General features: G+C 39.3%; 2 protein-coding genes and 2 non-coding genes across 10 annotated transcripts; 3 read left to right on the plus strand and 1 right to left on the minus strand.

The window, feature by feature from the left end:
• The first annotated feature begins 3772 nt into the window (after nucleotides 1-3772).
• Nucleotides 3773-3846, plus strand: TRNAV-CAC (transfer RNA valine (anticodon CAC)). Its single transcript has one exon. It is a non-coding gene; the product is annotated as a tRNA-Val (tRNA).
• A 183-nt stretch (nucleotides 3847-4029) lies between these two features.
• LOC103978339 (uncharacterized) lies at nucleotides 4030-22168 on the plus strand. 5 transcript variants are annotated; one of them, XM_065099630.1, is made up of 19 exons: nucleotides 4030-4282; nucleotides 4359-4668; nucleotides 6421-6745; nucleotides 7311-7673; nucleotides 7770-7910; nucleotides 9229-9361; nucleotides 9453-9566; nucleotides 9673-9746; nucleotides 9814-9888; nucleotides 9999-10091; nucleotides 10223-10283; nucleotides 10385-10717; nucleotides 11726-11852; nucleotides 12034-12133; nucleotides 19693-19762; nucleotides 19842-19994; nucleotides 20606-20701; nucleotides 20841-21157; nucleotides 21615-22168. In XM_065099630.1, the coding sequence occupies exons 3-19, from the start codon at nucleotides 6659-6661 to the stop codon at nucleotides 21840-21842; spliced, it is 2565 nt and encodes an 854-aa protein (XP_064955702.1). In that variant the 5' UTR covers nucleotides 4030-4282; nucleotides 4359-4668; nucleotides 6421-6658; the 3' UTR covers nucleotides 21843-22168. The 5 variants fall into 5 exon arrangements, with proteins under 5 accessions (XP_064955702.1, XP_064955703.1, XP_064955705.1 ...); XM_065099631.1 differs by having other exon boundaries at nucleotides 4030-4668; nucleotides 10430-10717; XM_065099633.1 differs by having other exon boundaries at nucleotides 4030-4668; nucleotides 6421-6664.
• LOC135607663 (type IV inositol polyphosphate 5-phosphatase 11-like) lies at nucleotides 20606-25346 on the minus strand. 3 transcript variants are annotated; one of them, XM_065099636.1, is made up of 9 exons: nucleotides 24884-25346; nucleotides 24042-24195; nucleotides 23817-23947; nucleotides 23680-23756; nucleotides 23477-23602; nucleotides 23233-23403; nucleotides 22990-23156; nucleotides 22767-22910; nucleotides 20606-20761 (listed from the first exon to the last, which is right to left on the minus strand). In XM_065099636.1, exons 1-9 carry the CDS (start codon nucleotides 24913-24915, stop codon nucleotides 20720-20722), a joined length of 1044 nt encoding a protein of 347 aa, XP_064955708.1. In that variant the 5' UTR covers nucleotides 24916-25346; the 3' UTR covers nucleotides 20606-20719. The 3 variants fall into 3 exon arrangements, with proteins under 3 accessions (XP_064955708.1, XP_064955710.1, XP_064955709.1); XM_065099638.1 differs by having other exon boundaries at nucleotides 20607-20761; nucleotides 24108-24195; nucleotides 24884-25334; XM_065099637.1 differs by having other exon boundaries at nucleotides 20607-20761; nucleotides 22990-23127; nucleotides 23216-23403; nucleotides 24884-25081.
• TRNAD-GUC (transfer RNA aspartic acid (anticodon GUC)) lies at nucleotides 22517-22588 on the plus strand. Its single transcript has one exon. It is a non-coding gene; the product is annotated as a tRNA-Asp (tRNA).
• Nucleotides 25347-25782: the final 436 nt, after the last annotated feature.

The raw sequence follows: 25782 nt of genomic DNA on the forward strand, positions 1-25782 counted from the left end.
CTATGTAGTCATGGTGGTTGAGTCTTCAATGATGGGGTGAAAAAACTAGTACGGATATGACTCAAGCAATCTCAATTGATGAGTCTTAAGAGGATGCTGTGGTCCATTTTCTCTGAAACCAGCGAGGAAGAACTCGATGTCAATTCACAAGAGATAAAAGGAGGCTCCTGAATCTACTGAACTGATGTGTACCATACTGCTACAGTGATGATGAACTCCACTGAGATGTACAATGAGAGCCTATAATATCTAGAATTGTTTCTTCTTTGATATCTTCGAAGAGGGCAGCTCCTATGTCGATTGCAATCTCCCTCATCTGAAGCTGGAATCGACTCCACTCACTCCTGGAGCTTGCTAGCTCTGAGACTGTCAGCTCTCTTATGGTAGAGAGAGCTTTTTGCTTCAACAACGGAGGAATCTCATGATTGAAACATTCATGGGAATCCAAAAGCTTGTCCGATTGATCCAGCTGCCACTTTGATCCGATGAGTTCATAGAAGTCTGGGGTATAAGCTACCTCAAGCAGCTCGTTGAAGATGTCAAGAACTTTGGCTGGCAAATCCAAACCCACGGTTGACATCTTCCCTTCTACATCTGAAGCAAGGAAAGAACCAACAACATGATGTCCTGCATCACCAATAAGTAGAGGGAGGAGGAGGAAGAATGCCGAGAACTTACGTCGAACATGATCGACTGGTCGGCCACAACGCAGCTCGAGAGTCGAGACGGGACTGCGTCGTTTCGAGTCTACCCTCAAATGATTCCGCGCAATTCTTTCCCAATTCAGAGAGTTCTTCTCAGCCGCTCCGCAGAGCGTCTTCTTCATCATGTCTCTACAAGTTCTCAGATGACGGCATGTCAGCTTCTGCAGACTCGTGCATGTACTCCCACCAGGCCAACAGGTAATGCTTGCAGACCGGGATGCAAGAATCCTATCCGAGTGCCCTTTCTCGAGAAGGTAAACATCCAAGTGGAAAGGCTCTTGTTGCTCTTGCAGCAGCTCGAGAAGGCGTCGTCCATGAACAGCAGGCGATTCAGAAAGACATGCCATTGGTTCTCCCGCTTTGAGGCTCTGAAGGAGAGTAGAACGAAGGAAGTTTCAGAAGGGGAGAAGAGTCGAGGAACAGGACAGGATGAGGAGTTATATGCACTTCCAAAGAATCTCTTCGCCCAGATGTTGGTCGAGACATTGCCATCGATCGTAATGGCGACGGAGGAGCGAATCTGTAGGCAGCATGCAAGTGTTTGTTTCTTGGTGGGCAGAGTCTGATGTCTTGTCACGCTTTCTAGCTTTTCAGCAACCACCACCAATACCCAGTGAACTCTTCCACTGTTCAAAGGTATATATATCTCTCTCTCTCTCTCCCCCACAACCACCGCGGAGCGCCGCCCCCCTCTTTCATAAGAACAAAAGACCACAATACATACATCTTTATATGTCTTCTAACAGAGGAGTTTTCGTGGGCACTGTGATATTTTGGTTGATTTGGTGGGAAGTATCCTTTGAATCCCACAGCAATGATCAAATGCAGACAAGAAACCAGTATTCATCATCAGGAGTGGGGCACCGGACAAGATTGAACTGAGTCACCGTCAGGAAATCACTGTGGCTGCTGCTCTCTGTTCTAGTCTTCCTTCTTCGTTCTTCGTTCTTCCTATGAAGACTAGAAGACATGAATCTTTTGTCTTCGACGTTCACGCATATCTGCAACATTGTTCTGCTCGTGTGATGTCTTCAAACATAAGGAGCACATCTCAGGAGTCGTCGGCTTGTATTGGGAAAATTACTGCAGAGCATAGTTTCCATGGTTGTTCTCTCGCGAGGATGGAAGCGGTCAACTCATGGCAGGGCACGACGGTCAACCAAATCTTTCCGCTCTCCATGATGCTTGGATTGGATGTCTGCACTCCCTTCTTGGCTTAGCCCATAATTCGAGCAATATATTATTCCACACTAATTATTAACTAATACTCTGTAAATTCTCAAAATTAGGATTTGATTCTTCTATAAATATCCTAAATTTTGGTGTGAAGAAAGATACTTTTGAGTAGAGTATTCCTCGGATTCTCTCTAGCATATTTAAAACTTGTGTTCTCTTTGATTTCTAAAAAGGACGAGAGAATAAATATGTTAATTTTTTGAGATTTATGTGAGAATGTATATAATAGGGGGATAACTCGGGAGTCTTCTACGTGGATACAGGAGAGCTGTGTCTGATAAGGCCGTCCGTGACACAGCTTTCGCATGCTTTCGAAGACCATAACGAATCTTCTTTTTCCTGAAAACAAAGAGTATTCGAAGTCATCACCGCACCTATCTTCGACGGTGGATGGCTGTTGAAGATTTGCCGAAGCTGACCAACAACAAGATTCTTCCTCATTGGATTCAGACTTAAGACAATGGTCGAACCAGTAAATTCTCTAGTGGTGTCCGACAGCAGAGATCTTGAGTTGATCCCACCGTCCAGCAAAACAAATAAGTAATCTTACCGTCTTTCTGGAATACTTGCAATCTTTTCATCTATGCAGCTTCAAACTTCTTTAACCCACCCTATCGGGAATCCACAGGAAGAGCTTTTGGTTTGCGGAAAGAACGGAGTGATCCATGTCAAAAAGTCACTAACTGCGGAAGGAGGAGAGAGAAGGTGGCATCCACCGAGAACAAGTTGCAGCCAACGGGTATCATTCATGCAGGGAATTCCTCGGTGTAGAAGAAAGAAGCTTGTGGATTATTGCTGAAGGAACACTTGAAGAGAATATTACATACAATTAATTACAAGTCCATATGTTTGTGAACGGTCGGTCTGAAAGAGAGAAAAGAAGAATCCATGTGTCCACACTCATTCATGAGCCTCTATTTAAAACCCTCTCCACTCCCCTTCCCTTCTTCCTCCAACTTCAGTACAGCTTCCTCTCTCTGGTGTTCAACCGGCGGGAAGCATCCCCCTGGATCTACAAGATAGCTGTCATGGCAAAGTGTGCCACCTTCTTCGTCATAGCTGTTCTGCTCTCTTTCTCACTTGGCCGAGCAGCTCGACATGAGCCAGTGGATCCCAGAAACATCCAACAAGAGGTACTTGTCCGATTTCTGCAGAAAAACACTCACCTTGGCAGCTGAAATGATGTCTTCTTTGGGTTAATTGAGATTGTTTTCCATGTCTCTGATATGTAATGTGTTTGTCGTAATAGGGTGCAGAAGCAGACGGTTTTGAAAGGGTGGACGAAGGATGTGGAGCAGCTAACGAGGAGGAGTGCTTGATGAGAAGAACGCTTGTAGCTCACACAGACTACATATATACCCAAGGGAACGGACACTGATAAGAGCAGGAGCACACTCTCTTCTTCCTTCGTTTCTTCTCTCGAGAATGCGAGGAGGAAGGAAGAATTCTTCCGAAATAAAATGAAAAAGGAAATTTGTCGAGCAATCTCTTCTTCTTCAAGTCCACTGTGTTCCTTTGCTTCTGTGATGTTCTCTGTTTACCGAAAGCAACGATTTGCTCGACCTTCATCTCTACTTCGGGAGTTTGAGTTAAATAGCTTGTATAATCTTTGTCAAATCTATCCTTCTTTCCCCTTCCTAAAATGATAAATCTATCGTCTAAAACACTGATACCAACATGGATCATGAGTTGACTTCTATGAAGAATAAGTTGACTCTCTTTTGGTCCATAAAAATCTCTTGCATCTCTGGAATGCAAAATTTAGCCGCCATTATACATATATCTATATATATATATATATATATATAAATACTATTGAGCCTTTTCACATCGTCTGGGTGGTGTAGTTGGTTATCACGCTAGTCTCACACACTAGTGGTCCCCGGTTCGAACCCGGGCTCAGACATAGTTGTTAGGCATTACATATATATAATATTATAATGTCATATTTTGGCCTTTTTTCTTTAATTCTCGCCAATTAATTATATATAATGCCATATTTTGCCCTTTTTTTGGCATTTATGTAAATATTTATATTTAAATGAAATGTCTACACAACCCTTCTTATTCCCACCCACCCACCCAGTTGTTCATGTGTTGCCACAGGTCGCCACAGGTCGCCACAGGTCCATACAAGGATAAATCAGCACAAGGTTGGGTGTTTCTTTGACACCAAGCAATAGCCATGGTGTCCAACTGCTTCTTCCTTCCAAGATTAAGGAACCCCTGTCTCGTGGTGGTGGTGTCCACTGATGCAAAGAAATCCCACCTCCGATTCCAAGGAGGCATGCAAGTGTCCTCTGAAGAAGAAGTATGCTGCCCGGGTGTCGGGATTTTTTTAGGTGAAGACATGGTTGAAGAAGAAGCAGTGCGTTCTTGTTGGGTTTTGGCTTTTCATGTGAATCAATCATGATTTAGGATGGAGGCATGGCTGGAGCACAGGACTTGTTTCATACAGTCTTCTTCGTCAGCAGACTTGGGGGATTTCTTAACCATCTCCTTCTCTCGAGCACATCAGTACAAGTTATTTACATTACTTTTGGGTTCTTTCTTTCTTTCAATTTACTATGTTATTAAAGTGGCTTCAGTCACCAACTCTGCAGGAAAGTGCTTAACTCGCTGTCATCACAATCTCTCTTTGTTCTCTTCCTCTTTTTTTTTTGTTCCTGTAGGCCTTCTTCAGTACCATGTAATATGGAACTAACTACTGTTGGAGCAGAGCTAATAGGTAAGTGTTGTTACATATGTCCTATCTGCTTAGTGGTACCTAAGTGACTTTTTTTTACTATGTTACTTTTTGGTTGTCTTATTATTGTTTAGCTAAATTCCTTTGAGTCCTGTGATTCTATCTTCCCAAAAGATAGAGATAGTTGAGATCCAATTGACTCTCTGTGGACCACATTCACAATCGATAGTAGCTATTGCCCAGTGGTTCTCTCCGGATAAGACTAAATAATTGAACACATTTCTTTTGATTCCTGTGCATATAATAAACAAAGCCATAGATGACCCAAAGTAAGATAGTTCGACTACATGACCTGTTCTCCACCTACCCTTGAATTGTTCAGCAGGCAATCAGGAAGAAGGAGGAGGAGAAAGAATAAGCCTACACATAATTACATGAAGGCACGTAAACAATAGAACAAGTGGCTTTCCTTGGAAGGTTGGGATCGGAGCAATACCAAACCCTGCCCACCATGTCAAGGCTTCTTCCCTCTTCCTTATCCCACTGGAGCAGCAATTCTTGCTGCTTCTAAAATTGAACCTTTCCTTCCATCCGGCAACTCCACTTGGAAGAAAATTTATTTGTGTATGAATATGCCATCTAGCTCACATGTATTTACAGCAGGACCTTCTTGTATAGTTATGGTGGTGTGTGGGTGGGTGGGTGTCTATCTATCTATCTATCTATCTATCTTACAACTAAGGTTGGGGTTGGGATTAGTAAGATTTGACATTTTAGCCGAGCTGGAGTATCTGATTTGCCTGTTACCATCTTCCTGTATCTCTTAGCATTATGACAAGGTGGATGATCAGTATGCAAAAATATGATTATGCTGCTAAGCTGAAGTATATGATTTGCTTGTTACCATCTTCCTGTATCTCTCAAATATTATGACAAGGTGGATGATCAGTATACAAAATGTGATTATGCTGATTGGGGGTGAATGTAATATGCATAGAGTGATCAGTTCTCAGCAACTTAGGATGAAGAAGATCTTTAACATCAAGAAGCAGTGTTTGTGGTAGCATTTTTTCTCTGAATTGACTTGAACCTAAAATTTTTTAGCTTGTTTGACTAAAGAAAGGAGACATCAATGACATCTTCAACCAGTATGACTTGGAAAAATTATGAAGCTTCTCCACATTTTCCACTGCACTGTTTTCTTTAAACAAAACAAAATATTCACACTCATGAGGAGGAAGAATTTATGGCATAAGATCCAGAATTGATCAGAAATGAAGCTATCCAATTTGGCTCTTTTTTTTATCGACACGATCTAACACTCTTTTGACCCCTTCAGCTTTCCTCAGCTACAATCAATATAGTATGTCATAATTAACAACTAAGCAACATTTATATATAATTTAAAGTGAGAACAACGTTTAATTGAGTTTTGTTTTCTTTCATCGATCACCGTCCATTGTTAAATCAACATCATTTAAATTTTCTACTGTTTTGTAATAATTACCTTAGAATAATAATGTATAACAAAAGTCTTGCTGTAATTGGCTCTAATTATAATGGACAAGCCCTAGACTGAATTGATGGCATTTTCGTTATAAAATTCAAGTACAGTGGCATTTGTATTATATATATATTAAAAATGGATTTTATTTTAATGACCGTTAAAATTAAATCGTGTCCTTCTTTCGGATGAAGATTTAAGCGACCGTAACACTGCTTCTCCTCCTCTCTCTCTCTCTCGCGTTGTAGACTTCCCTAAACCTTACTCTCTTCCTTGCTTCCGGCGCCCAGAATCCTCCATCGCTCGTCGGGGAGCGTCGCCGCTCGTAATGGTGCTCTGATCCGCCCTTGGAAGGCCACGCGACGGGAGTTCTCGACCCGGCCGGCGTGCCGGCATAGCAACGACCCGGCCGGTGGGGAAAGCTAGCTCCTTTCCAGCCAAGGCGGAGCCGGTCGTGCTAGGTTGCGCGAATGGGTGGTCCCGTCGTGGTTTGATGGAAGCGGCTCTGGGAACTCCTGGGGTCGATATATGGAGGTGAAGCCCTCGCTTCCTCGCGGGGTGTCGTCGAGGGCAGCATTTCGCTTGTCGGTGCTTCTCGCAGCTGTCACTCTTGAGGTAGGGCGGGTTGATCCGCCGATCTTGAGGTTTTGGAAGTTTTGGGGGTTTCTTGTGTTGCGGGTGCGAAGAATTTGGATGATAGTTGTCTCGAGTTTACCTTGGATTACGGCGTCTGCTGTGATCTGGGGCAATTGGGTGACCGGGCTGGTTGTGGTTTAGGGCTTACTTTTCTTATTCTCGTTTTCGTCGAAAAAAATATCATCTTTGTGTAGTTTTAAGATGTTTCTGATGATTATTCTTCTTTGCGTTATGGAATCGGTCGAACTGCTTGCGGTGACAGAAGTTTTGATTCTTTCTTGTAGTTGTTCGTGATGTTCATGAGTTTTTGTTGAAAGCTTTGCAGTCGTTGCTGTGCTTTGTATAGAACCAGCTTTATACTTTTTTCTGTGGGTTCATCAAAATTGTGAAGCGCTTTTTGTGTTGATCTAGTGCATTCAATGGCTATTTGATATCGTTCTTTTTGTCCACCTAATGCGCTACAGTCATTTGTTTTTCTGATACTTTGGTGCGATTTTGGCCGATACAGGAAGTTCACAGTTTCAATTTGCTATTCTCTGTACAGTTTGTGTTGCTTCTGGTGTGTTTTGGAGGAACCGGTGCAAAATCTCAAGACAGTGAGCTGCTGTTTTCGCAAAATCCTAAGGTGGGGGAGAAAGATGTTCAACTCACGCACTCATGCATCCATGATGAGATACTCCATCAGAGGCGTCGGCCTGGTCGAAAAGAATACTCCGTTACTCCACAAATTTATTACCAGTCTAGTTTGTCAAGGTCACGCCATAGTGGTGGACGAGCTTTGCTTGAGGTGTCCTCGGCACCTTTGCTGCAAAAGGATGCAAAGCAGCCCATCCGGATACTTTTGAACTATGATGCTGTGGGGCATTCTCTTGATAGGGATTGCCAAAATGTTGGTGAACTCATGAAGGTAAATGTGTTTCTGTTAGATAATTCCTCCAACTATGAATTCAGAGTCTTGCGTTCTTTTGGTGTGAATTAATCTCTTATCATGATGATATTTCAGCTTGGTGAACCACCTGTAACATCAGTTCCAAGAACCCCTGTGTGCAAGACTCATGGGGATCGGCCAGTATTTGCAGATTGTTGGTACAACTGCACATCGGAAGACATTTCAGGGGAGGATAAAAAAAGACGCCTTCGAAAGGTACAATTTCTTGTCTGTTGGTGCTTCAGCCATGTCGGCATTGATTCATGTGGGTATAACTTGTATATACCGATTTGATTTGTCTATTTCTTTATTTGCCCATTTTTTAAGAGCAAAATGCTCATTAATTTTTTTCCCAAAATTTGCATATGTTTTCTCATCCAACTTTTGATTTCTCAACTTGTGGGTGGTAACTAGATGAGAACATAAAATAGTGCATTCAAGGTGTCTCACTTTCAAGTTCAGTTTCTGTCCATTCGGTGAAGTTCCACTTTTTGTCTGTACTGAATTAGGTTTTGGAAACCTCAAGAAAACTAGAAGAGAATATTAATGCCATTTAGCTTTACATCATGTTGTTTAATATCATTTTTGTACCCTATCGGTGGCTTTACATCTTTAGGTGAACTTTTATTTACTTCGAGTGATGCACTGTAAGCTAAAAGTGTATTACAAGCATTCTGACAATGAACTCAATGCGCCAAAATAGAACAGATAGAACTCTATGAAGTATTAGCGTATTATTCCAACAAGTATTATGTCTACTAGACTAGTTACATTTACTAAATTATCTCTTCTGCTGTTGCTCATTAGTCTTTAATTTTCAATTAGTCAAACTCAATATTGTGTTCGTTAGGTTCATTCTTTTCAGCTTTTGGTAGCAATCCTTACTTCTAAGTACTTAGCAGTTAGGACTTAACAAAAGCTGCTGTTATGCATCATGGTGATGTCTATTAAGGTTGTATTAATGAAACATATTGGGTTAAATTTCTAATATTTCAACCAGATTTTGTATGCATAGAATGAAAGACACAATGCTTCAAAAGCTGATGGCATGGAAATAAGTATAAGCTGCGTTACTTTAGTTCAAGTTTTCATGAGGAATTTGGGAAGCATTTCACTAAGAACTAAATGTAATGACAAGCAAACAACCCGATCTTGCATATGATCATCTTTAAAGCTTGATAGTTTGACTTTCAATTTGGCCATTAGAGGGTAGGATTGAGTCAATTTATAGAAAGAGTCAAAACTGGGAAAGAAAAAATGTCTAGTAGACCTAATCAGTGGATATTTGTGATGGATTCACTTTTGGAAATTGGATATGGTCAAGCTTTAATGTTTAGAATTTAGTGTAATTTGAATCTTCCAGTGCTGGTTGAAGATGGTGAAGCCTATGAAGATCTGACAGAAACTAGCCATTCTATTGGCCAAAATTGACTTGGATACAAAAATTAGTGAAGTTAATGACGATGTTTTATCATTCTTATTTGTGGAGACCCTAGATCGATTGTTTTTGTTCATAAAAAAAATTCTTGAGCAGGCACTAGGACAAACAGCAGAGTGGTTCAAAAGGGCTTTAGCAGTTGAACCTGTCAAGGGAAACTTACGGTTGAGTGGATATTCTGCATGTGGACAGGATGGTGGGGTGCAACTCCCCCATGAATATGTTGAAGGTGCCGATGTAGTTTAGTTTTGTTATATTATCTTGGCTTCAGCATTTCTCCTTTATTTTTCTTGTCATATAAATCTACCTATACTTTGCAGATGGTGTTTCTGATTCAGATCTGGTTCTCTTGGTAACCACTAGACCCACAACTGGCAACACTCTTGCTTGGGCAGTGGCATGTGAACGAGATCAATGGGGTCGTGCAATCGCAGGTGCTTTTTATATCATAAGTTTGTTGGCATTTACTGACAAACTTTATCTGGATTTTTTTAACTATGATGTTTATGCTAATGTAATTTAGCCTTACGCAATCGGTAGGTCATGTAAATGTCGCTCCCCGTCATTTAACAGCTGAAGCTGAAACGTTACTTTCAGCTACTTTGATACATGAGGTTAGCAACATTCTACAAATCAATCCTTCAACTACTCCTGGTAACTTATGAGGATTTCTGTCCATAGGTCATGCATGTTTTAGGTTTTGATCCTCATGCCTTTGCACACTACCGTGATGAGAGAAAAAGAAGGCGTAGCCAGGTATCCATTTGCAGTTTCTTCACTAATTTCTAATCCTGTTTAGCTCAATTGGTTAGTCCTTACTATTCAATTATCATCTGTAATATCTAATGGATCATTCTTTTTTTTAGGTCACTGTTCAAGTTATGGATGAGAAGCTTGGGCGTATGGTCACACGTGTGGTCCTGCCTCGAGTTGTTATGCACGCCAGACATCACTATGGGGTATGTTTAACTGAACCATATGGGGAAATGAGATTCTTTCTTTATTCTGTAATGGCAGTATGCAAATGAATTCAGTTCCTGAATTTGAGATTATGGTGTCGCTGAGCACAGTGGTTATGCTTTTCTGTCAGGCATTTTCTGAAAATTTTACTGGCTTAGAGTTGGAAGATGGAGGGGGTCGTGGTACATCAGGTACCTTCAATTTCATAAGTGGAATGTAGTCAAAATGCCTCATCGAATATCCCATTAAGTTTCTCACCATAATTTCTAAATGATACATGAATTATTGGCAGGATCTCACTGGGAGAAAAGACTTCTAATGAATGAAATTATGACAGGATCTGTCGATACAAGATCTGTAGTTTCAAAAATGACTTTGGCTTTATTAGAGGACAGTGGGTGGTATCATGCTAATTATAGCATGGCAGATCACCTTGACTGGGGTCGGAATCAAGGAACTGAATTTGTTACATCTCCTTGCAATCACTGGAAAGGGGCATACCGATGCAACACTACTCAGTTGTCAGGCTGTACATACAACAAGGAGGCAGAAGGGTATTGTCCTATTGTAAGCTATAATGGGGACTTGCCAAAATGGGCTCAATATTTCCCACAGGCTAATAAAGGTAAGCTTGGAAATATGTGTTCTATTTCATGATGATATTCATGATATCATCTTCTGATGTCTTTGGTCTTTCTTATTTCATGATAAAGTATAATGATGTATCGTGTTTTTTTATTTTATTTTATTGTTCTTGTTGTCTTTTAAATGCCAGTACTCTGTGCTGGCTTGGAACCTCTGAGCATCTTCCAATGCTGCCTGTTTGGAGGGTTCTGATCTTGAGTCAGAATAGCAGTCACATTTTCTGGTTGGTTCTTGTTTTTCAGTGTGGGCTAATTGAAATATTAAATTTACAAATTCAAATAGGTATAAATAGTCACTTGATGGATGAAGCTGAGGAGATGCCATAGGTGGATGAAATGAATGAGATCAAGCTGGACCAGACTATAGACAGGCTAAGGGGGCGTAGTATATGCATATATTGTCAGTAATTGGTGAAACACATTGAAGGCAAAGAAAGGTGAATTGTATAACAGTGTGATCAACCTTGGCAGTTTGAAGTGAAATTGTTAGTCAGCCTGTCTGGTGATATAGCTGTTTCAGATTTACAAGAAGCTTTCTTGCTTTGTGTTCCCATCTCCTTGGGGTTCTAATTACAAAAATGAATCACTGCAGGTTTGTGTATGTATGATACGAGCCTCGTGTGACAATTTCTCTTTTTCATGTCCTTATCTTCTTACCTATGTTTGTTTTTGAAAAGGACTCCTTGTGGTTGAGAAAAAGTTAATTCTTGATATCATTCTTTATAATTTGTATGTAGTGAACCATCAATTTACTATAATTATGCACATTTGCATGCTAAATAATTGCATTGTATTGACTACAACTTTTGTAATCCTACTTCTAGGTCTAGTTTGAAGCAAACGTGCCTAAGTTTGCCCTCATTAGATAAAGCTATTATTATTTTATCAATCCAACTGAAGCGGTATTTTTGTAGCTCATAAGATTTAGAAATATGAGCTTTTCAGATGATGCATTTTTTAAATATGTTTTAAGACCTGTTGTATTGCAGGTGGGCAATCATCATTGGCAGACTATTGCACATATTTTGTTGCTTATTCTGATGGTTCTTGCACAGACACCAACAGTGCACGTGCACCTGATAGAATGTTAGGTGAGGTCCGAGGAAGTAACTCCAGGTAAGAACGAGATTTAGTATTTGGTGTAACTGCATAAGTTAAATTTGCTTGTGAGAAAAGGCTTAAATATTAAAGTGTGCAACATAATGGGAAATCCAAATATGCCTGAAGCAGTGTTTAAACAGACCAAAACTGTAGTCTTTCTTGATCACCTTCCTATCTGGTGGTACATGCTTGTTAGGTGCATGACTTCATCATTGGTGCGCACAGGCTTTGTAAGGGGCTCCACCACTCAGGGTAATGGTTGTTATCAACACAGGTGTACAAACAACACTTTAGAGGTAAAACAACTTTTTATCTTGCATAATCTTCCTGTTGTTTTTCATGCCAGTAAGTAGGACAGCTTATTTACTCTCCATACACTTGATTTGTCTGATCAATTCATGTGAGATTTTATCAGTAGGGACTCTGGCAGCCAGGATTAGTGTCTAAGCTTTGTAGATTGTAATTTACCTTGGTCATTGATGGTAACTGATGGAAATCTTCAACTTAGCAACCATATACCCCGATAGCTAAAGAGCTATGATACATATGGAATGCAAATTGACCCCCTCCAACGATTTGAAACAAGATGGATCGTTCAAGATTGAAGTTAGGAAAACTATTCTAATCATATAATCAATGAAAATTTGATGAAGTAATTAGAATAGTACTTTGATTCCCTTAAAACGCCACAAACTAAAAGCTTGATAAGTTGAAAGGAAAAACAAAGATTTTTCTTGGGTTTTGAACGCCACAAACAGAAATGCTTGATAAGTCCAAAGTTCATGCAAGAACTTAAAAACAAAACACTCACCGGTGTTGTAAGTCGAATATACTTCTCCAATATGTGCTCTTACAAAGAGAGTCAGCCTTGTTTATATAGTACAAAGGCCAAGTATAAAGGGAATGAATATATTAAATGACATTTATATTCCTAATGCATGAATGTAGATTACTCATGAATCTACATTGAATTGTTTTGAATAATTATTCATGAATAAACACACAATTCCTAATATGGTCCAATATGGCTGAATGACCTTTATTCTTCAAAGATGGCTAAAACTTCATCCTTCTCTCAAGGTTGGAATTTCTCTTCATGATTTTGACTTATTTGAATCAGGTTGATTATTTTAGGCTCTTCTTGTATCCATAGAACCTTGACCAAGTTTTGACTAGCTTGCTCCTTCCAAATGCCTTCTAATAAACAAGTTAAGGCTTCTTTCATCCTTTTAGATTTCACTCTTGTCATTGGTCCTCGATGAATAGTTAAAGGGTCTTTGGCAGAATTATAATCAACTTGCTCATTCATATCATTCCCCCTTTCCTTGAAAGGATTCGTCCTCGAATCAGTGTCTTCATCACCTGCATCAAACAAAGATAAATCAGAAACATTGAAGGTTGCACTAACATTACCATACTCACTCGGTAGTTCCAACTTGTATGCATTGTCATTGATTTTTTGAGAGACTCGAAATGGACCATCTCCTCTTGGCATTAGTTTATACTTCCTTTGGTTAGGAAATCTTTCCTTCCTCAAGTGTAACCAAACCCAATCACCAGGTTCAAATACTACTTGCTTTCGGCCTTTGTTGTGTTGTTTCTCATATTGTAGAGTTTTCTTTTGAATTTGTATCTGGACCCTTTCATGCAATGCTTTGACAAAATCAGCTTTTTGCTTACCATCCAAATTGGCCTTTTCCAAAGGTAAAGGTAGCAAATCCATAGGAGTTAATGGATTGAACCCGTATACAACTTCAAATGGGGAATGGTTTGTTGTAGCATGTACACTTCTGTTATAAGCAAACTCCACATGTGGCAAACATTCCTCCCAATTTTTCAAATTCTTTTGAATTATGGCTCTCAAAAGTGTTGATAAAGTTCGATTTACCACCTCCGTTTGTCCATCTGTTTGTGGGTGACAAGTGGTTGAATACAATAGCCTTGTACCCAACTTGCTCCAAAGTGTTTTCCAAAAGTGGCTAAGGAACTTCACATCTTTATCACTCACAATTGTCTTTGGAATGCCATGTAATCTTACAATTTCTTTGAAAAACAGCCCCGCAACATGTGTTGCATCATCTGTTTTGTGGCAAGGAATAAAATGTGCCATCTTGCTAAACCTGTCAACAACAACAAAAATAGAATCTCTCCCTCCTTTTGACCTTGGTAAACCCAAGACAAAGTCCATGGATATATCAACCCAAGGCTCACTAGTTATAGTAAGAGGAGTATACAATCCATGAGGCATTACTTTAGATTTAGCTTGTTTGCAAGTAATGCATTTCTTACATAATCTCTCAACATCTCTTTTCATGTGTGGCCAAAAGAAATGATCACTTAACACATCTAAAGTTTTTCTAATCCCGAAATGCCCCATTAAACCTCCACTATGTGCCTCTCTCACAAGTAATTCTCTCATTGAACATTGAGGAATACACAACTTATTTTCTTTGAAAAGAAAATCATCATGCTTGAAGAACTTATCAAAACCCCCTTTCTCACATGCCCCATAAACATTAGCAAAATCATGATCAGAATTATATAAATTTTTAATATACTCAAAACCCAATAAATTTGCATCAAGTTGAGAAATTAGAGCATACTTTCTAGAAAGAGTGTCGGCAACCACATTTTCCTTACCTTGTTTATACTTGATGATGTATGGAAAGGATTCAATAAACTCCACCCATTTTGCATGCCTACGGTTTAGTTTTCCTTGTCCTTTGAGATATTTCAAGGACTCATGATCGGTGTGTATAATGAATTCCTTATACCAAAGATAGTGCTGCCATGTCTCTAACACTCTTACTAAAGCGTAAAACTCCTTGTCATATGTTGGGTAGTGAAGACTTGCTCCACTTAGCTTCTCACTAAAGAATGCAATGGGTCTGCCTTCTTGCATTAAGACTCCTCCAATTCCTATTCCACTCGCATCACACTCAATCTCAAAAGTTTTAGCAAAGTTCGGTAAAGCAAGCAAAGGTGCTGAACAGAGTTTGTCTTTAAGCAAATTAAAAGCATCATCTTGTTTTTCACCCCATCTAAATCCCATATTTTTTTTTATGCATTCAGTTATTGGTGCAGCAATTGTAGAAAAATCCTTAATGAATCTTCTATAAAAGCTAGCAAGACCATGAAAACTTCTAACATCACTAACACTGGTAGGTTTTGGCCACTCCCTAATTACTTTCACTTTTTCTTGATCAACATGTATTCCTTTATCATTAACAACATATCCAAGAAAAGTAATTTTATTAGTGCAAAAAGTGCATTTCTTTATATTAGCATATAACTTTTCTTTTCTAAGCACGTCAAAAATAGCTTTTAAATGTGTTACATGCTCATTTAAACTTTTGCTATACACAAGTATATCATCAAAATAAACCACTACAAATTTTCCAATGTAAGCACGTAAAATATGATTCATCAATCTCATGAAAGTACTAGGTGCATTAGTTAGGCCAAAAGGCATAACCAACCATTCATATAAACCATGTTTAGTTTTAAAAGCGGTTTTCCATTCATCACCTTCATGCATTCTTATTTGATGATATCCAGATTTTAAATCAATTTTTGAAAACACACAAGAACCATGCAATTCATCCAACATATCATCTAGCCTAGGAATAGGATGTCTATACTTTACCGTGATTTTGTTGATGGCTCGGCAATCAACACACATTCTCCATGATCCATCCTTTTTAGGCACCAACAGAACAGGAACTGCACACGGACTCATGCTTTCTCGCACATACCCTTTTTTCATAAGCTCACTTACTTGTTTTTGGATTTCCTTGGTCTCTTCGGGGTTGCATCTATATGCTGGCTTATTTGGTATGCTTGCACCTGGAATGAAATCAATTTGATGCTCAATTCCTCTAATTGGTGGCAAACCATTAGGAACTTCTTCGGGAAAGAGATCCTCATTTTCCTGCAAAAGATCAACAATAACACTAGGCAAACTCTTGTCAATTTTGTTAGAAGCAATCAGAACATCCTTGTACATAAGTACAAGTAAGGGCTGCCTCATGGTTAAGGCTTTCTTCACATCACTCATTTTGGCATAAACACTCATTTTTCTTTCACTCAAACTTTCTTTGTTTTCTCTCCCTTTGTATTTCCCAATACTCTCATTTTTATTTTTTTTTATAAGTATACTCTCATTTTTATTACTCAACTCATCATTTTCTTTTTTCTCCCTTTCTTTTTCCCTCCCCAAAGTTTTGGTTAATGAAGACTCAAGCTCCTCATATTGTTGTTTTATGCGCATTTGGTCCTCAAAAATTGTCTTTGGAGGCAAAGGTCCAAGCTGATATTTCTGTCCATCTATGATCAAAGAATAACGGTTCTTGAATCCATCATGTATTACCCTTCGATCGTATTGCCATGGTCTCCCCAATAACATATGACTAGCATACATAGGTACCACATCACACCAAACTTCATCCTTATATCTACCAATTGAAAAGGAAATTAACACTTGTCGATTTACCTTTACTATACCACTATCATTCAACCATTGTAACTTGTACGGTTTTGAATGCTTGATAGTAGGTAATTTCAGTTTCTCCACGAGCAAGGTGCTTGCCACATTTGTGCAACTTCCACTATCAACAATCACATTACACAACTTGTTAGCAATCAAACAATGAGTATGAAACAGATTTTCACGTTGTTCACCATGTTCATCATTTTCATTTTGTAAACTAAGTATGCGTTGAACAACTAGATTTTCACCTTTAGCATACTCTATATCACTAGTATCCTCTAGAATGTCTTCATCATCATCTTTCTCACTTTCAGATTCTACAATTCCATCCCTCATGATCATAACTCTTTTATTAGGACACTCGCGTGCCACATGTCCATGCCCAAGGCACTTAAAACACTTAATACCTCTAGTTTGATTAGGTAGATTCTCACCTTTACCCTTGTTGCCTAATTCATTTCTACCTTTAGTCTCATCAATTTTAGGCTTAACAATGGGTTTATCATCCTTTTTACTCCAATTCGGTTTCCAAGAAGAAGAAGAACCCGAATAAGATTTTGAATCATACCTTGTGTCTTTTCTTTTGAGTTGCCTCTCAATCTTCATGGCCACATTCACCATATCTTCAATCTCCACATAATGTTGCAATTCTACAAGATCAGCAATGTTCTTGTTTAATCCACTTAGGAATCGAGCCATGGTGGCCTCACGATCTTCATCCACATTAGCCCTTATCATGGTTATCTCCATCTCCTTGTGATACTCATCAACACTCATGGAACCTTGTGTCAAGGTTTGCAGCCGTTGATGCAAATCCCTATAGTAATAGCTAGGGACAAATCTCCTCCTCATGATTTGTTTCATCTCCAACCAAGTCTCCACAGGCCTTTCACCATTTCTACGCCTGTCTTTACACAATTGATCCCACCAAACAATAGCATAATCAAAAAATTCAACAGCGGCTAATTTTACCTTTTTCTCTTCAGAGTAGTTGTGACATTCAAATATCATCTCCACTTTTCGTTCCCACTCCAAATAGGCATATGGATTATTCTTCCCTTGAAAAGAAGGAATTTTCATTTTGATGCTGCCTATGTTTCTGTCCACACCATCAAAACGTCCTCTCCTAGTTTGTCTTCTAGGATTAATATCTTGACCAATTAGAGTAACTTGGTCATCATCCACGTCATCGCCACCATCATATTCATCATTGACAAAGGTTGGTTGTCTCCCACGTCGTGGTTCACCTTGCAATCTATTAATTGCATCATCATGCCTTTCTAGATGATCTCTTACATCTCCCATCACTTTGAACATACGTTCAAATTGTTGCTGCATTGCTTGAACTAAAAGATCATTGGATGAAGAACTCGCTTCTTTATCTTTAGACATGTGTACAACCTGAAAAACAAAGTTAGAACAACCTCACCAACACTCCCTCACGTTTTTTTTTTTTTTTTTTTTTTTTCACTCTAGATTTGATTCACTCCACTCATGTTTCACATAATTTTTTTGGCTTTTCTCTATACTGATCTTACCGCTCTTGTCTTTTACCTCTCTTGTTTTGTTATTTGAGTTCTTAGATTAACTAAGGTACCTAAACAAACAATTCAGATTATGGCAATTCAAAAAAAATAGTGAAATTGGACAGCTTTAAAAGCAAACAAAAGATAGGTCAATTTAAAGATGTGTGTAATGCACTTTAATCATAAGCAAAGATTAGAATTTTTTTTTTTTATTTTTAGAAATAAAGAAAGATTTCCAAATCGAAATAGAAATTCAAATGAACAAAGATCAAATTCTGTAATTTGCAAGTATTCTTTGAATCCGCAATTTTTTTTTTTTTTTTTAATTTTGATCTCTTTTTTTTTTTTTTGACCTTTGATTTCCCTCTCTCTTTTTTTTTTTTTTTTTTTTAGCCTTTGATTTTCTCCTTTTTTTTTTTTGACTTTTTTTTATCTCTTTTTTTTTTTTTTTATACCGTGTGGAATTACAAATAAAAATAGTAATACCACAAGAAGCACAATAATGAAGATGAAAGAAGAACAATAATTATAGATATTGGCCAAAAAGAAGAAGAAGAGAAAAGAAAAGAAAATCTAAAAGATAGCAAATAAATAGATACGCAAACCTCAAACTTGAGCCGAGCTCTGATACCAAATGATGGAAATCTTCAACTTAGCAACCATATACCCCGATAGCTAGAGAGCTATGATACATATGGAATGCAAATTGACCCCCTCCAACGATTTGAAACAAGATGGATCGTTCAAGATTGAAGTTAGGAAAACTATTCTAATCACATAATCAATGAAAATTTGATGAAGTAATTAGAATAGTACTTTGATTCCCTTAAAACGCCACAAACTAAAAGCTTGATAAGTTGAAAGGAAAAACAAAGATTTTTCTTGGGTTTTGAACACCACAAACAGAAATGCTTGATAAGTCCAAAGTTCATGCAAGAACTTAAAAACAAAACACTCACCGGTGTTGTAAGTCGAATATACTTCTCCAATATGTGCTCTTACAAAGAGAGTCAGCCTTGTTTATATAGTACAAAGGCCAAGTATAAAGGGAATGAATATATTAAATGACATTTATATTCCTAATGCATGAATGTAGATTACTCATGAATCTACATTGAATTGTTTTGAATAATTATTCATGAATAAACACACAATTCCTAATATAGTCCAATATGGCTGAATGACCTTTATTCTTCAAAGATGGCTAAAAATTCATCCTTCTCTCAAGGTTGGAATTTCTCTTCATGATTTTGACTTATTTGAATCAGGTTGATTATTTTAGGCTCTTCTTGTATCCATAGAACCTTGACCAAGTTTTGACTAGCTTGCTCCTTCCAAATGCCTTCTAATAAACAAGTTAAGGCTTCTTTCATCCTTTTAGATTTCACTTTTGTCATTGGTCCTCGATGAATAGTTAAAGGATCTTTGGCAGAATTATAATCAACTTGCTCATTCATATCAGTAACTATTGGACCTGCATTGTATCTTGGTAACTTTGTAGATGGCATTATGTTCTGAATATAAATAATTGGATTGGAAGTGAAATTGGTTTGACATATTTTGAACCAGTTTATTTCTTAAGTATTAAATTATTCTGAATGTTGCAGAAGAAATTCCTACCTAATGCAGACAAACTTGTAATTGTTGTCCTCCTTTGGATCTGTAGCAAACAAGTTTTCACGATGCAATTTATCATTTGCTCCTTTTTTAGGTTTTCCTCTGCCTGTCCTTGCAATATTTTTTTAGATTTATCGACTTCATGACAGGTGGATCTAGCATGTGTCTGTAGACCTATGCTCATATATAACCATGGTAGATCTTATTAATTTCTTTTATCTAGGTTGCTGTGGATGGTGTTTGGAAGGTCTGTCGTGAATCTGGTGGTCCTGTTCAATTTTCAGGATTCAATGGTGAGTTGGTCATTGTGTTAAACATCACATATGTGATCTTTGTGGACTCACAGTTAGATATACTACCTTGATGATTCAGGTGAGCTGATATGCCCAGCATATCATGAGTTGTGCAGTGGTGCACCGGTGCCTATAATTGGCCAATGTCCTGGCTCCTGTAGTTTTAATGGTGATTGCATAGATGGGGAGTGCCACTGCTTCCTTGGGTTTCATGGTGATGACTGCAGCCAAAGTGAGTTAACATGATTAAACCCTTCATATATATTTAGTTTGTCATGGGGTTTAGTTAGAAGTCCTGAACTGTCAAGCAGGAGTGAGTTTCAAAATGCTCAACTGAATTGGAGGAGTTAGAATAAGTGATATGTTCCTCCAATTATTGCTGGTCATGCCACTAAGATTTTTGAGAAAACAAATAAAGATTATATGATTCTATAGTGGGTGGGTGGGGTGCTACATCATTTTTTTGGCATCAATTAAATAATTATCCTCAGTGGGATATTTGGCTTTCTTTGTTTGATGATGATTTTAGCTTCGCTGATGTTGTGAAAGTTACGAGTAAAATGTATGCCAAGAAGCATATCTTACATCATTATAACCGTCGGGATGATTCACTATGAAGGATATGATCTCAGTCTTATTATATCACAAAGTAGAAACCATTTCTAAATTGTATTATGCTGCCTTACAAAGGACTGGCTGATCTTTTACCTTTTACAATATTGTAGTGGCATTATAACATCCTTTCAGATCGTCTTTTCTTTTTCACTCTGCAGTATTGACAACTCGTGCATTGTGCTCTAGTTCATGCTTTTCACTATATAAACTATGTTTCTTCATTTACAGGATCATGTCCACGAAATTGTAGCGAGCATGGCACATGCCATCCAAATGGTGCCTGTCAGTGTGACAGTGGCTTTGCTGGCATTGATTGCTCCACTGGTACTCTTCCCTGTTCTGCTATCCATGTTGTCTTCCAAATTCATTTGTTATGTTTGATACCTGTACAGGAACAATTAGATGCTCATGCTCTTAAACCAAAGAAAGCATTCAAATTGAGTCATTAATGCATATTTTGCAGCTATTTGCGATGAGCAGTGCAGCTTGCATGGAGGAGTATGTGACAATGGTGTTTGTGAGTTCCGCTGTTCCGATTATGCTGGCTATACTTGCCAGAACAGCTCCTCGTTGCTGCCTAGCCTTTCGATTTGTGGTGATGTGCTAGCTCAGGATGCATTTGGACAACACTGTGCGCCAAGTGAACCAAGCATACTCCAGCAGCTTGAATCAGCTGTAGTAATGCCTAATTACAACCGGTTGATGCCAGGTGGCCGGATGCTGTTTAGCATCCTTAATAATGGCCACTGTGCTGCTGCAGCAAAGCGGCTCGCCTGCTGGGTATGTTATTCGCATCTATTGACTCTCAAGATTCTGTTAAATGTTCTGTTGATTGGTTCTGTATCACCGGTACATGGATTTTAAAAAAGTTTTTGGATTGTGTTTTCATAATTTTTATAAACAGTTTAATTTGCTACTCTTGGTAAAGATATGAACAGCGTCTATCAGGGAAATAGGATACTTCATCTTATTTCACAACAATCAACATTCATGTAGTGTTCACCCAATTTGTTGAATAGACACTCTGGTTCAATTTTTTACCTATAATAAGTTGTGCTCTGAAGCTAGCCTTTGTCCTGTTTGCTCATGCTTGCCATCACCTGTCTATATGATTGATCACTAGTTTATTTAACAATATAGCCAAGATGGTGTCGGGAAGAGGGATGTACCTGCACCACTTTGTATGGCATTCAGAAGGTTAACAAGTTATTAACTTTTTGCTCCTTTTCTATTGTAGATCTCAATCCAACGTTGTGACAAGGATGGAGATAATAGGCTCCGGGTGTGCCACTCTGCATGCCGGTCATATAATGCGGCATGTGGGGCCAGCCTCGATTGCTCAGACCAAACTCTTTTCGGCAGTGAGGAGGAAGGGGAGGGGCAGTGCACAGGCTACGGCGAGATGCGACCATGGTGGATGAGACGCATCGGCAATCTGTACTCACAAAACCAGCAGTACCTGTAAAGCCTTGTTTTTCCTGTTTGTATCTCTTTTCTCCATTATTTTATTTTTCTCTTCTCAAGCTTCTGTTCTAGGACTAGTCACGCCTGTATTTTGCGTGCCAAAAGGTTAGGGCAGGGAAAATCCTTGAAGAAGAGGATCCATGGGTGTTTCGTGGTATGTAGTCGGGCTTGTTCTAAGAACTAGCCTGGCTGACAGCAAAATGGGAGGAGGGTAGTGTGGAAACAGCTGAATGTATTTAGTATTTATTCTATTATGAGTTTCTTGAAGATAATGTGGCTCTTCTTGCTCTGTGAATGAATAACAAGACCATGATGAGATCACCACAACTCCAAGGTCTCCAGTTGAAGTGATGTGGCATGCAGAAACTACATTGGAAGTGTTTATATATATATTGTTGTTAGGATTTGTGAAATATTTCAAAGCTACAAACTCCTAGCTGAATTTTCCTTTTAGGAAAACATCCTACCACCAAGATGGTTTTAGTTTCATGTGATTTTAAGCTTATTAAATTTAGCAGCAATTGTTACACAGGAAGTAATTTTTTTGAATATGGTTGGATGATATGTTTGCATGTTTAGGTGTAATTTTAATCTAAATTCAATTGTTCATTTTTCTAAATAATATTCTAATAATATTTAGTATTTATAGTTTTAAAGTGAAGATAATACAACAAGGTCGTTGTAGTATAGTGGTGAGTATTTCCGCCTGTCACGCGGGTGACCCGGGTTCGATCCCCGGCAACGGCGATGTCTTTTTATAAGTCATTTTTTCCCTTTCTTTTATTATTATTATTATTATTATTATTATTGTTATTATTATTATTATTTCAAACCGTCACCGTCTCCACAACAACACTATCCACAGATTGACATCACACCATTCATATGATTTTTGCATGTTAGAGATCACTCACACACTCTTTACCTTCAAACACAGGTGGGCCCTCACTGGCTTATGGTCAGAGGTCTTGACTCGATCGATCGACTCGTAGGAGTGCAACGCCGCATCGATCCCCGATGAGCTATCGATCTTGAACAAGATTCTGTCGGTCCACGAAGGCACTCTGACCTGTGAATCATAGCGAGCAGTCATTGCACGGGCACTGAATGCTAACCAGCAATGATCTCTCTCTCTCTCTCTCTCTCACCTTGTAGCTCGTATCGTAGTTGTTGCTCCCCACGTCGTACTTGTACGTCGGCTTAAACGACAAGCTCCCTTCGCAGTACCCAACGAACACTTCCCCACTTTTCGCTTCCCGGAGCAGCTGGTCTTTGCTCGTCAACAGCTGCATCGTCATCACGTAACGCAGAGTACCTAAGCACGGAGAGGAGAGGAGAGGAGAGGACAGATGTGAGGCATGATCTCTTACGTACGTTGTGAAGGTTCTTACGGATCAGGCTTCGTGCTGGGTGGGTGCTGATTCCCTGCAATCTGTAGTTGAGATCTCCCATCCACACCGTCACATGGCAATGCCTCCGACATGGATTCCCGTCCTTGGCGAAGAGCGATTGGGAGATGTGCCTGCACTGGGAGTTCCTCTCCTCCACGTTGCGCGCATGAGCTGCATGTAACACACACACGACAGTTCGATACGATTGCTTATGAGCAGTAGGATCGATCCAAGCATTCCACACCTGAGAGATGACAGGAAATGAAGACCATGCGGATTCCATTGAACTCGATATGCACGCCCACGGCTCCCTTCTTCCTTCCTACCAACCCTCCACAGCCTCTGACTGCGTGCTTGTCCACCCTCGTCTCTGCATCGTCGAGGAGTTGTCAGCAGAAGCTGCAAGCGGAGTTCTCGTGGCGGCTCCCTGTTTCTGCGTGCTCTCACCTTTCGCCAAGGGTTGGGAGTTTTTGGGGCCGAACACAAACAGTTGCAGCGATTGCATCGTCGCTGCTGCCAAGAGGCTAAAAGAAGGACGGTATATGAGAAGTTCCACAAGATATGAAGCAGTAAGAATGACGTACCGGTGGGTTTCGGCAAGAGCAGCCTGCAACTGCACTCCGACGTCATGCTTTGGGACTTCCTGCAACCCTACCGCTAAAAGATCAAACCTTCTGTGCCAGCCGATGAACTCCGCCATGTCGCCCGAGGATGCCTTGAAATAAACCAACATGGGGTTGTGAATCCAACGTGAATCGGGAATATATAGGTGCTTTTGCTCGGTCGACCAAATCGAAACCTTTGTCTACCTTTCCATTCATGTTCCATGTCACTATGCAGACACAAGTAACTGAGCTGGTGGAGAACTCACAAACCTTTTCGATGGCCACCGTCTTTATCCCTTCATGAGCAGCGCCCATGGAATCAAATCTGCGATCCTTCTTCAGCTCCATGGATCTTTCCCTGCAAGTAGCCATCACCATCGCCGCATGATAGTGAAAATGATGTCTGCCTGACTCATCGTTACACTTGTCTCGTTATCTTGAGTTCATTTGACCATCGTGATTGTTACACTTCGATACGTAATAGGTTGTCTTAGGTAAACAAATCCTAATGCTTCCAAGGGAGGGTCTGTGTGAAAGAATACTTGCAAAACCAGATATCATTGATCGAATAATAATATATCTAAAAATCGATATAAGATTTAACTTGGTTTGATGATCTATATCAATGTTAGATTAAATTCTTCCTTACGTGAGATCAATCACAAGTTGTGATTCTTAAGTTCTTTCTATTCAAACATAAATGTCATTGTACTTTTTAAAAGTAAATTTCTAAGAATTTATATTTTTTTTCTCGCTCTTTTCAAAACTTTAGAGAATAAAACTCTTTCCTCCAAGTATTCTTTTTTACTATCAAAACCTAAGATATATAGAATAGTTTATGCTAAATTTCAGGATAATTCTCTTCTTTCACGAGACTCCTTTTGGTACTAACAAAGATTCTTTATCCCTAAAAAATCCTAAAATACTTATTAATCCTAACGGTCTTCTTCTATTTCTGTTTATATAATAAGTTTCATCTCCTATGCATGCCAACGAAGAAGACGAGAAGGGAGGAGGCCATTAGGCGAAGGAAGAAGGAGACAAACCTTCTACAATGAAGACCACTGCAGTTGCCCATGATAGCTTGCCTCCTTGTTGCAAGATTGCTGATGCCAAGAATAGGTCCTTCGTCTTATATATATATACACACACACACCTCTTCATGCTTGGAAGAGGCAAAGCACAACTCTTACCACAGCTCAAAGAAGTCGGTTTCCTTAAGTTAGGGTCCTTTTCATGTTCTCCACTGGTCAAACTAAAATTAGTGCTGGATGGATCAAAGTTTTGCCATATCTTCTTTCCTCGCCGCCTTATGAGCTAACATAGTTAGGTGTGGGTTGCAAATTTCCTTCTCAGAGCCTTTCACATTTGATCTATGCTTGGGTCTCTCGAGTTACCAAATCGGATACCTTTTCCTGCAATCCATATGTTTCACATTATTTGTTGCGTTTGCAGATTGTATACTGTCATCAACTGAGCTCAATGTAAACCAAAATTTAATGAGGAGGAAGAACATGTGATTTGGTCAGTGCAAGAAATCTGAGAACACAACTTTGTCGGAGCTCAAACGTAGAATTTGCTGGAGCTGACACCGGAGGGTCTTTATCGGGCACCTGTCCGTCCGTTAATGACATGCGACAAATGTCTGATTTCCGGTGGTAGACTTATTTGATTAGGAGACCGGCCATGACATTTGAGATCACTTCCTGGTGTTCATGGAGCTTCGAGAACAAGCATCATGATCCTTCTTTCAAGCTCAACTGCTACTTTGACATTGCTGCCTCGACAGTGCAAGGATATGGAAATCAAATATCTGCAAACAAATTTTTTGGAATAAAGTAGTCGATTCAGAGTACATCGTTCCAGACAGCTCTTTTACTCTGCGCTGCGATGCCTCCTAAATCTTTTCCAATTGCCTTCATCATCGAGTCACAAAGGATTTCTA

The sequence above is a fragment of the Musa acuminata genome, chromosome BXJ2-3, assembly GCF_036884655.1.
Source record: "Musa acuminata AAA Group cultivar baxijiao chromosome BXJ2-3, Cavendish_Baxijiao_AAA, whole genome shotgun sequence".
NCBI classification, from domain to species: Eukaryota; Viridiplantae; Streptophyta; class Magnoliopsida; order Zingiberales; family Musaceae; genus Musa; species Musa acuminata.